The sequence below is a fragment of the Heptranchias perlo genome, chromosome 25 (assembly GCF_035084215.1).
Source record: "Heptranchias perlo isolate sHepPer1 chromosome 25, sHepPer1.hap1, whole genome shotgun sequence".
Lineage (NCBI taxonomy): Eukaryota > Metazoa > Chordata > Chondrichthyes > Hexanchiformes > Hexanchidae > Heptranchias > Heptranchias perlo.
The window spans coordinates 43,839,043-43,849,435 of NC_090349.1; the positions used below are offsets into that span (position 1 = coordinate 43,839,043).

A 10,393-nucleotide genomic window follows, 5' to 3' on the forward strand; every position below is an offset into this window, starting at 1 on the left:
TCTTCCCACTTTATTTCATCTCACCCTATCAGCATATCCTTCTATTCCTTTCTCCCTCATGTGTTTATCTAGCTTCCCCTTAAATGCATCTCTGTTATTCACCTCAACTACTCCTTGTGGGAGCGAGTTCCACATTCTCACCACTCTCTGGGTAAAGAAGTTTTTCCTGAATTCCCTGTTGGATTTATTGGTTGAGACGTCCGGAACGAGAGGAGATAGATACAGTTTCTTATTCGGCCTGAGTTGTACAGACCCTCGCAACAGAAATATAAAAAATGAATTAATTCTCTGGCCCCCCTCCCCTCTGCTGCCATAGTAACGCTGGATGCCAGGAACTAATAAGCATCCCTGCTCTACAGAGTCTAGGTGGGTCCGTGGCAGAGTGTATCCCAGTGCCATCTTTTGCCCTCCGAGGGATAACTGACAGAGAGCACTCGGTCAATCCTGGCTGTTGTTTGTTGTAACAGGCCAAGAGAGGTTAGAGCGCCACCACTGGAGCAACTAAATATAACAGGCGTTACGGTTATAGTGTTCCCCATTGACAGCATTACCAACTGGAGGTTACTGTCGCGCCTCTATTGTCCAGCTACCTGAATGCATTAGCGAGATGTCCTCATACAAGGCCCCCGTACAAATTTGAATCAAACTATGGTCAGATTGGGGATGCGTCCGGGAAGAGAGATGATCCCTTGCAGCCTTCCGATGCTTTTTCTAAAACTCAAGTAAACAGAATCATTTCTTATTAGAGGCAACATCCTTTAATTTACAATCATAAAATCATACAGCACAGAAGGAGGCTATTCGGCCCATCGTGCCAGTGCCGGCTCTTCGAAAGAGCGATGCGATTGGTCCCACTCCCCTTGCTCTTTTCCCCATAGCCCTGCAAATTTTCTTTTTCAATTATTTATCCAATTTTACTTTTGAAAGTCACTATTGAATCTGCTCGCATCGCCCTTTCAGGCAGTGCATTCCAGATCAAAACAACTTGCTGCGTAAAAAAAATTCTCTTCATCTCCGCCACGTTTCTTTTACCAATTAGCTTAAATCTGTGTCCTCTGGTTACCGACCCTCCTGCCAGTGGAAACAGTTTCATCCTATCTACTCTATCAAAACGACACATAACTTTGAACACCTCTATTAAATCTCCCCTTAACCTTCTCTGCTCTAAGGAGAACAACCCCAGCTTCTCCAGTCTCTCCACAGAACTGAAGTCCCTCATCCCTGGAACTATGCAATTAAATCTCCTCTGCTCCTTGTCCAAGGCCTTGACATCCTTCCTAAATTTTGGTGCCCAGAATGGACACACTACTCCAGCTGAGCCCTAACCAGTGTTTTATAAAGGTTCACCATAACTTCCATGCTTTTGGACTCTATGCATCTATTTATAAAGCCCAGGTTCCCGTATGCCTTTTTAACAGAATTATCGACTTGTCCTGCCACCTTCAAAGATTTGTGTATGTGAATCCCCAGGTCTCTCTTTTCCTGCACCCCCTTTAAAATTGTATCATATATTACTTTTTTTTTTGATTTTATTATTTACAGTTTCCGATACAATAAATCAAACATGCTAACGGGACTGGTTTCCAGTCGAAGTTTATATGTGAAAAAGGCACATCATTATTGTTCATTTAATTCCGTGCAGTTGTCAATAATGTTCAAATGGAAGAGTCCACCAGTGTCCCTTCATTGAGAATGGCTGGGTGATCCCATACTGTCTATCCCACAATGTCTCATGGTGTTTGGCCTCTTGGCACGATATCAAGTGGAAGCAGATTTACAAAGGTACGTTGGGGATGGACCGAATCAGTCCCCTCAGCACTCAGTGCTTGGCATGTTTTATCCAGTTTCTTATTATCCATTTTTGCCCAGAGCATTTCTGTAAGGCCAGTCTCAGGCCAAAGTTGGCATCCTTAGCCATTTCCACTTCCAGGCAGCGGCCTGTGTCTCTGTTGATAATTGGCCCATTCTGTAAAAGAGAGTCAACAAGTGTAAAAAGTAGACACTCTTCTAACTGTACACTGTATAACGTTTCTGAGGGAGAGAAATTTACGTGCTTATATGTGATGAAAGTAAGAGTTTTTATTAATATATTTATTCGTAATTTGAAATACAGTCCAAGCGTTTCCTTGGTATCTGCGTTGGCGACTGCAGACTGAAAGAACTTGCATTTATATAGCGCCTTTCACAACCTCAAGACGTCCCAAAGTGCTTTACAGCCAATGAAGTACTTTTGAAGTGTGGCCACTGTTGTAACGTAGGAAACACGACAGCCAATTTGCGCACAGCAAGATCCCACAAACAGCAATGTGATAATGATCACATCATCTGTTTTAGTGACATTGGTTGAAGGATGAATATTGGCCAGGAGACCGGGGAGAACTCCCCTGCTCTTCTTCCAATAGTACCGTGGGATCCTTTACAGGGCAGGTGGGGCCTCGGTTTAACATCTCATCCGAAAGACGGCACCTCCGACAATGCAGCACCTCTTCAGTGCTGCACTGCAGTGTCAGCCTAGATTTTGTGCTCATGACTTGAGCGGGGCTCGAACCCAAAACCTTCTGACTCAGAGACAAGAGTGCTACCCACGAGCCTCAGTTGACAGTGGGACTGGCCCAAAACCCCAGTTTGCAAAAATAATCAAATACAGGCTCTTTGAAAAGCCAAGAGTAGTTCATATGCGGTTTACATTTCAACGGGACAGGTTTGTCACCTGACATTTCAAATAGAATCTTTTTGAACGCAAACTGTGCAATAGACTGATTTAATTTTGCTGAATGCTGAACCATAAATGATAAGAGAACTGGACTCTGTGGGAAATTTGCATCACCCATGTTCAATATTGCATTATGAAGGTCTATGAAAGACCGTTTCATCAAAAGACCTGTCACTTATGCCATGGTTTTGTATCTACTGAAATGAATGGGTTTAAAATCGTGGATTCCCGAAACACCCAGCTGCCGGACATTCAGAAAACGGACCCATTACGTAAGATAAGCTGCTTAACTTACCAATTACAACTTGGTATCAGAGAAGTTAATGAGGGTGCGGAGGAGATTTCCTAGAATTATACCAGGGATGAGGGATTTCAGTTATGTGGAGAGACTGGAGAAGCTGGGGTTTTTCTCCTTTAGAGCAGAGAAGGTTAATGGGAGATTTAGTAGAGGTGTTCAAAATTACAAAGGGTATTATAAAGGAAAAAACTGTTTCCACTGGCAGGAGGGTCCGTAACTAGAGGACACCGATTTAAAATAATTGGCAGAAGAACCAGAGGGGGAGATGAGGAGAATTTTTTTACACAGCGAGTTGTTATGATCTGGAATGGGCCACCTGAAAGGGCGGTGGAAGCAGATTCAATAATAACTTTCAAAAGGGAATTGGATAAATACTTGAAGGAAAAATCTGCAGGGCTGTGGGGAGAGAGCGGGGGGAGTGGGACTAATAGTTTAGCTCTTTCAAAGAGCCGGCACGATGGGCTGAATCTTGAGTTCGACCCCACCACCAGTCGGCCAAACCTAGCTCTGCCACTGTGCGCGTGCGTGCGTGCGTGGCTATATATATATATATATATCCACATAATGGATCATTAACTCTCACACACTGGACTCCTCTCTGTTACTTTATGGCTCCGAGGACCAAACAACTTCATAAATAGGTTTCGGATTTTTTTTTCTCTCCCCAAGTTTGATTTGACTTGAAGCAAATCGCGAGCCCATTACCTGCGTGAAATCCCAGAGTTTCTGGCTCGGCCGGAGGACCTCCTCGCATTTCCTGAGACTCGGGGTTTTGCTCCTTCCGTCGTCGATGAGGCATTTGGTATCTGGTAGAAAGGTTGTTGATCCCAGAGGCCCAAGCTGCAGCAGCCCCTCAACGGTGTAACGTACAAGCTGAGAAAAAAAGCATTTCCCCCAGCAGTTATTCTCAACGCTGCTTTTAACATTTTACAGCAGACGACGAGATACAGACAATGAGTCATCATCGCACATTATGCACAAAAGAAATGTCAGCCGTGGCTCAGTGGGTAGCAGTCTCTCTCTCTCTCTCTTCTGAGTCAGAAGGTCGTGGGTTCAAGTCCCACTCCAATGACTTGAGCCCTTAATCCAGGCCGGCACTGAGGGAGTGCTGCACTGTTGGAGATGCCGTTTCTCGGATGTGATGTTAAACCGAGATCATAAAAGATCCCACGGCACTGTTCGAAGAAGAGCAGCAGCGGAGTTCTCCCCAGCGTCCTGGTCAATATTTATCCCTCAACCAACATCACTTAAAAACAGAATATCTGGTCATTGTCTCATTGCTGTTTGTGGGATCTTGCTGTGCGCAAATTGGCTGCCGCGTTTCCTACATCACAGCAGTGACTACACTTCAAAAGTACTTCATTGGCTGTAAAGCGTATTGGCAGGTCCTGAGGTTGTGAAAGGTGTTCCATAAACACGTTCTTTCTTTTAACGTTACAGTCACTGCAATTCAGAGCAATTCATTGTGTGAAACACTTTGAGATGTTTGATGTGATAAGGTGCTAAATAAATGCAATTACGATTATAAAAGACATTAGTCATTTTAATTTTACATTATTAGACCTGACATTCTTGAACGCACTCAGGCTAATGCAGTCGTCTTTGAGAGAACAATTCCCAATAATTACTTTCACTCCGGCAAAATGTCAGGATCTTATTATGAATGGTGGATGGCACAAAATGAAGCCAGCATTCTGAAACTCTCCCCTTTCCCCCCTCCTTCCTTCCCAATCCCGATTTCTCTCCCCTTTTTCCTTCTCTCCTTTCCCCCACTCTCCTCCTCCTCCTCCTCCAACCCCCACTCTCCTCCTCCTCCTCCTCCTCCACCCCCCACTCTCCTCCTCCTCCTCCTCCAACCCCCACTCTCCTCCTCCTCCTCCTCCAACCCCCATTCTCCTCCTCCTCCTCCTCCTCCACCCCCCACTCTCCTCCTCCTCCTCCTCCAACCCCCACTCTCCTCCTCCTCCTCCTCCGCCCCCCACTCTCCTCCTCCTCCTCCGCCCCCCACTCTCCCCCTCCTCCTCCTCTGCCCCCCACTCTCCCCCTCCTCCTCCTCCGCCCCCCACTCTCCTCCTCCTCCTCCTCCAACTCCTACTCTCCTCCTCCTCCTCCTCCAACCCCCACTCTCCTCCTCCTCCTCCTCCAACCCCCACTCTCCTCCTCCTCCTCCTCCTCCTCCAACCTCCACTCTCCTCCTCCTCCTCCTCCTCCGCCCCCCACTCTCCCCCTCCTCCTCCTCCAACCCCCACTCTCCTCCTCCTCCTCCTCCAACCCCCACTTTCCTCCTCCTCCTCCTCCTCCTCCAACTCCTACTCTCCTCCTCCTCCTCCTCCAACCCCCACTCTCCTCCTCCTCCTCCTCCAACCCCCACTCTCCTCCTCCTCCTCCTCCTCCTCCAACCCCCACTCTCCTCCTCCTCCTCCTCCGCCCCCCACTCTCCTCCTCCTCCTCCGCCCCCCACTCTCCCCCTCCTCCTCCTCTGCCCCCCACTCTCCCCCTCCTCCTCCTCCGCCCCCCACTCTCCCCTCCTCCTCCTCCAACCCCACTCTCCTCCTCCTCCTCCTCCAACCCCCACTCTCCTCCTCCTCCTCCTCCTCCTCCAACCCCCACTCTCCTCCTCCTCCTCCTCCAACCCCCACTCTCCTCCTCCTCCTCCTCCACCCCCCACTCTCCTCCTCCTCCTCCGCCGCCCACTCTCCTCCTCCTCCTCCTCCTCCTCCACCCCCCACTCTCCCCCTCCTCCTCCTCCACCCCCACTCTCCTCCTCCTCCTCCGCCCCTCACTCTCCCCCTCCTCCTCCTCCACCCCCCACTCTCCTCCGCCCCCTACTCTCCTCCTCCTCCTCCGCCCCCCACTCTCCCCCTCCTCCTCCTCCACCCCCACTCTCCTCCGCCCCCTACTCTCCTCCTCCTCCTCCTCCTCCTCCTCTGCCCCCCACTCTCCTCCTCCTCCGCCCCCCACTCTCCTCCTCCTCCTCCGCCCCCCACTCTCCTCCTCCTCCTCCTCCTCCTCTGCCCCCCACTCTCCTCCTCCTCCTCCGCCCCTCACTCTCCCCCTCCTCCTCCTCCACCCCCCACTCTCCTCCGCCCCTACTCTCCTCCTCCTCCTCCGCCCCCCCACTCTCCTACTCCTCCTCCTCTGCCCCCCACTCTCCTCCTCCTCCGCCCCCCACTCTCCTCCTCCTCCTCCTCCGCCCCCCACTCTCCTCCTCCTCCTCCTCCGCCCCCCACTCTCCTCCTCCTCCTCCGCCCCCCACTCTCCTCCTCCTCCTCCGCCCCCCACTCTCCCCCTCCTCCTCCTCTGCCCCCCACTCTCCCCCTCCTCCTCCTCTGCCCCCCACTCTCCCCCTCCTCCTCCTCCACCCCCCACTCTCCTCCGCCCCCTACTCTCCTCCTCCTCCTCTGCCCCCCACTCTCCCCCTCCTCCTCCTCCACCCCCACTCTCCTCCTCCTCCTCCTCCTCCTCCGCCCCCCACTCTCCTCCTCCTCCTCTGCCCCCCACTCTCCCCCTCCTCCTCCTCCACCCCCCACTCTCCCCCTCCTCCTCCTCCACCCCCCACTCTCCTCCGCCCCCTACTCTCCTCCTCCTCCTCCTCCTCCACCCCCCACTCTCCTCCGCCCCCTACTCTCCTCCTCCTCCTCCTCCTCTGCCCCCCACTCTCCCCCTCCTCCTCCTCCACCCCCCACTCTCCTCCTCCTCCGCCCCCCACTCTCCTCCTCCTCCTCCTCCCCCACTCTTCTTCTCCTCCACCTCCTCCGCCCCCCACTCTCCTCCTCCTCCTCCGCCCCCCACTCTCCTCCTCCTCCTCCGCCCCCCACTCTCCTCCTCCTCCTCCTCCCCCACTCTTCTTCTCCTCCTCCTCCTCCTCCACCCCCCACTCTCCTCCTCCTCCTCCTCCCCCACTCTTCTTCTCCTCCTCCTCCTCCTCCGCCCCCCACTCTCCTCCTCCTCCTCCCCCACTCTTCTTCTCCTCCTCCTCCTCCTCCACCCCCCACTCTCCTCCTCCTCCGCCCCCCCACTCTCTTCCTCCGCCCCCCCCACTCTCCTCCTCCGCCCCCCCCCACTCTCCTCCTCTCCGCCCCCCACTCTCCTCCTCCGCCCCCCCACTCTCCTCCTCCTCCGCCCCCCACTCTCCCCCTCCGCCCCCCACTCTCCTCCTCCGCCCCCCACTCTCCTCCTCCGCCCCCCACTCTCCCCCTCCGCCCCCCCACTCTCTTCCTCCGCCCCCCCCACTCTCCTCCTCCGCCCCCCCCACTCTCCTCCTCTCCGCCCCCCACTCTCCTCCTCCGCCCCCCCACTCTCCTCCTCCTCCGCCCCCCACTCTCCCCTCCGCCCCCCACTCTCCTCCTCCGCCCCCCACTCTCCTCCTCCGCCCCCCACTCTCCCCTCCGCCCCCCACTCTCCTCCTCCGCCCCCCCACTCTCCTCCTCCTCCGCCCCCCACTCTCCCCCTCCGCCCCCCCACTCTCCTCCTCCTCCTGCGCCCCCTCCGCCCCCCACTCTCCTCCCACCACTCTCTCTCCTCCCCCCGGTACAGTTCTCTGACCCAGTTCAGTGCTTCCCTCTAATAATCCAAATCCTGGAATTATCTTTCCTGGTTTTACGAGTAGCATGGCCCAATTGCTGGAATGGGGCTGCGTTATGACATTGTGTGTGTCTCCGGTGAATGATTAACTGGCCTCACAGTTAACTAGGGAATCTTGGTAATGTGGGTGCTTGTGTTGAAGTAAATGTCAATTAGCATTTGTTCAATATTCCAAATAGATCGAGCTTCAGTACAGCGAGCTGAGATCGAGTCCTGCTGTGTATATTTTTGGTCGAGGAGGGGGATGAAGGAGAAGAGGAGAATCTGCCTACAGTATAATTTATGAGCAAGAAGCACCTTATTACAATGCTGTATTATTGATAATTCAGGGAAAGGAGGCTACATTATACTCAGCAGCAATACTCCAGCAGAATCTGAGCCACCCTGGGCTGTTTTTTAAAGCTATTCAGGGCCCCGCATCTCAGGATTGATATATTGGCCTTGGAGGGGGGGGCAGTGCAGATTCACCAGAACGATACCGGGGCTAAAAGTGTTAAATTATGAGGACAGATTACATAAACTGGGATTGTATTCCCTCGAATATAGAAGATTAAGGGGTGATTTTATTGAGGTGCTTAAGATGATTTAAGGAGTTGATAGGGTAGATACAGAGAAACTATTTCCTCTGGTGGGAAAGTCCAGAACAAGGGGGCATAACCTTAAAATTAGAGCTAGGCCGTTCAGGGGTGATGTCAGGAAGCTCAAATTTCAAGACTGAGATTGATCGATTTTTGTTGGGTAAGGGTTTTAAGGGTTATGGATGCAAGGCGGGTAATTGGAGTTAAGATACAGATCAGCCATGATCTAATTGAATGGCGGAACAGGCTCGAGGGACTACTCCTGTTCTTTCCCTCTAAAATCTTTGTCCTCCTTTTCCAAATGCTCAGCAGATTTTTTTTTTTGTCAATGATCATGTGCACCAGATTGCTGTTGAAAGGGGAGTTGCGTTCTGCCAGGTGACTATTTGCTCCGGTTAAAGAAGAGCTGAAAAGCTCAGCGGAATGTCGAACCACAGTCACGGTCGGGGAACTGGGAGAGAGCAGGGGTTGGCTAAATTTTAGGATTTGGTGCTCCTGGAGCAGAGCTTTGGGAGCACCCACTGGGATTTCAGAGGTTTGGGAGCACCTACTGGGATTTCAGAGGTTTGGGAGGGGGTCATCTGATTCGAGGCCCAGGTGAACATTCACTTCATAAAACTGTGCGGGTCGCGAATGGGACATATTGACCTCTGTAACTCGATTAGGGTTGTGAACTCTGATTGGGGGTTTCATCACATGACCTCCCACCTCCAACTGCCCCGCCCAGTCAAACAGTTGTTTTCCCCCATCTCCAATTAAATAAATGAAAAGTGATCAAAAAGAGAATGAGAACAACACAAGGTTTTCTGTAAAGCCCCCGTGATTTTTCTCCTGGGCAATGTCAGGCAGATTGGTCTTTAATTCCTGGAGACTCCAGGACAATCCTGGAGGGGTCAGCGACCCCTGGCACCAATGCGCCCTGCTCCCCTCCCGTGTGTCGCTGTGACAGGCACATCAAATCATAACGCCCCCCCACCTCAATTTCTAGAGCTCACCTATAGTAACAGTAGATTATGGGGATCCTCTGCTGTCCATTTTCTTAAGAGACAGACAGTTATGGCTTAATTCAGGAATGGAACGGAGATGTCACTATTTCCCAGGCACTGTTGGATAATGCAGGGCGTGGGCATGTTTGAAGCAGCAGCCAATAAACAGCGAGCAGTGGATAAGATAACATGTCCACATTAATTGTCCAAGAAAGCACACACTGGTTGGAACAATCAATCTCCATAAATCTGCAGGCAGTAAATTGACAGCATGTATTAATCTTCAAACATCTCGCATTCTGCTTTTTTCGATTTCTCCACTTCATCTTTTATTCCCGATCTGGATAAACAAATCTATTACGCTGAACAAAGAGCCACCTTGTGTGCTGAAGGCAATCAATTCACTGGGCCTCACTGTCATGACTGTGTCCCCTCGCTCTGCATTGTTCCATTGGAACTATTTCCAGATCAGAGCAAAATACATCGGCCTCTAACTTTTATATCACAAAAATTATTTGAATTGTGTTATGCTGTCTCTTGGTGCACCAGAATAAATCACCTCTCCCCTTCCTCTTTCACCCCTTCCCCCTTCCTCTTTCACCCCTTCCCCCTCCCTCTTTCACCTCTTCCCCCTTCCTCTTTCACCCCTTCCCCTCCCTCTTTCACCCCTTCCCCCTCCCTCTTTCACCCCTTCCCCTCCCTCTTTCACCTCTTCCCCCTTCCTCTTTCACCTCTTCCCCCTTCCTCTTTCACCTCTTCCCCCTTCCTCTTTCACCTCTTCCCCCTCCCTCTTTCACCTCTTCCCCCTCCCTCTTTCACCTCTTTTCCCCTTCCTCTTTCACCTCTTCCCCCTCCCTCTTTCACCCCTTCCCCCTTCCTCTTTCACCTCTTCCCCCTCCCTCTTTCACCTCTTCCCCTTCCTCTTTCACCTCTTCCCCCTCCCTCTTTCACACCCTTCCCCCTTCCTCTTTCACCTCTTCCCCCTCCCTCTTTCACCTCTTCCCCCTTCCTCTTTCACCTCTTCCCCCTCCCTCTTTCACCTCTTCCCCCTCCCTCTTTCACCTCTTTCCCCTTCCTCTTTCACCTCTTCCCCCTCCCTCTTTCACCTCTTCCCCCTTCCTCTTTCACCTCTTCCCCCTCCCTCTTTCACCTCTTCCCCCTTCCTCTTTCACCTCTTCCCCCTCCCTCTTTCACCCCTTCCCCCTTCCTCTTTCACCTCTTCCCCCTCCCTCTA

At 52.1% G+C, this 10,393-nt stretch overlaps 1 protein-coding gene across 3 annotated transcripts in view; it reads right to left on the minus strand.

Moving 5' to 3' along the window:
* Window positions 1–735: 735 nt before the first annotated feature.
* galnt9 (polypeptide N-acetylgalactosaminyltransferase 9) overlaps window positions 736–10,393 on the minus strand; it is a 211,863-nt gene continuing 202,205 nt past the window's right edge. Inside the window, exons 10-11 of one of the 3 annotated variants that reach the window (XM_068006168.1) lie at window positions 3,717–3,884; window positions 736–1,966 (exon numbers count right to left, since the gene is read on the minus strand). In XM_068006168.1, the coding sequence (XP_067862269.1) occupies window positions 1,820–1,966; window positions 3,717–3,884 (315 nt within the window). In that variant the 3' untranslated portion in view covers window positions 736–1,819. Of the gene's footprint in view, window positions 1,967–3,716; window positions 3,885–9,357; window positions 9,409–10,393 lie in introns of those variants that run through there. The other 2 variants (XM_068006169.1, XM_068006170.1) reach the window with 2 other exon arrangements.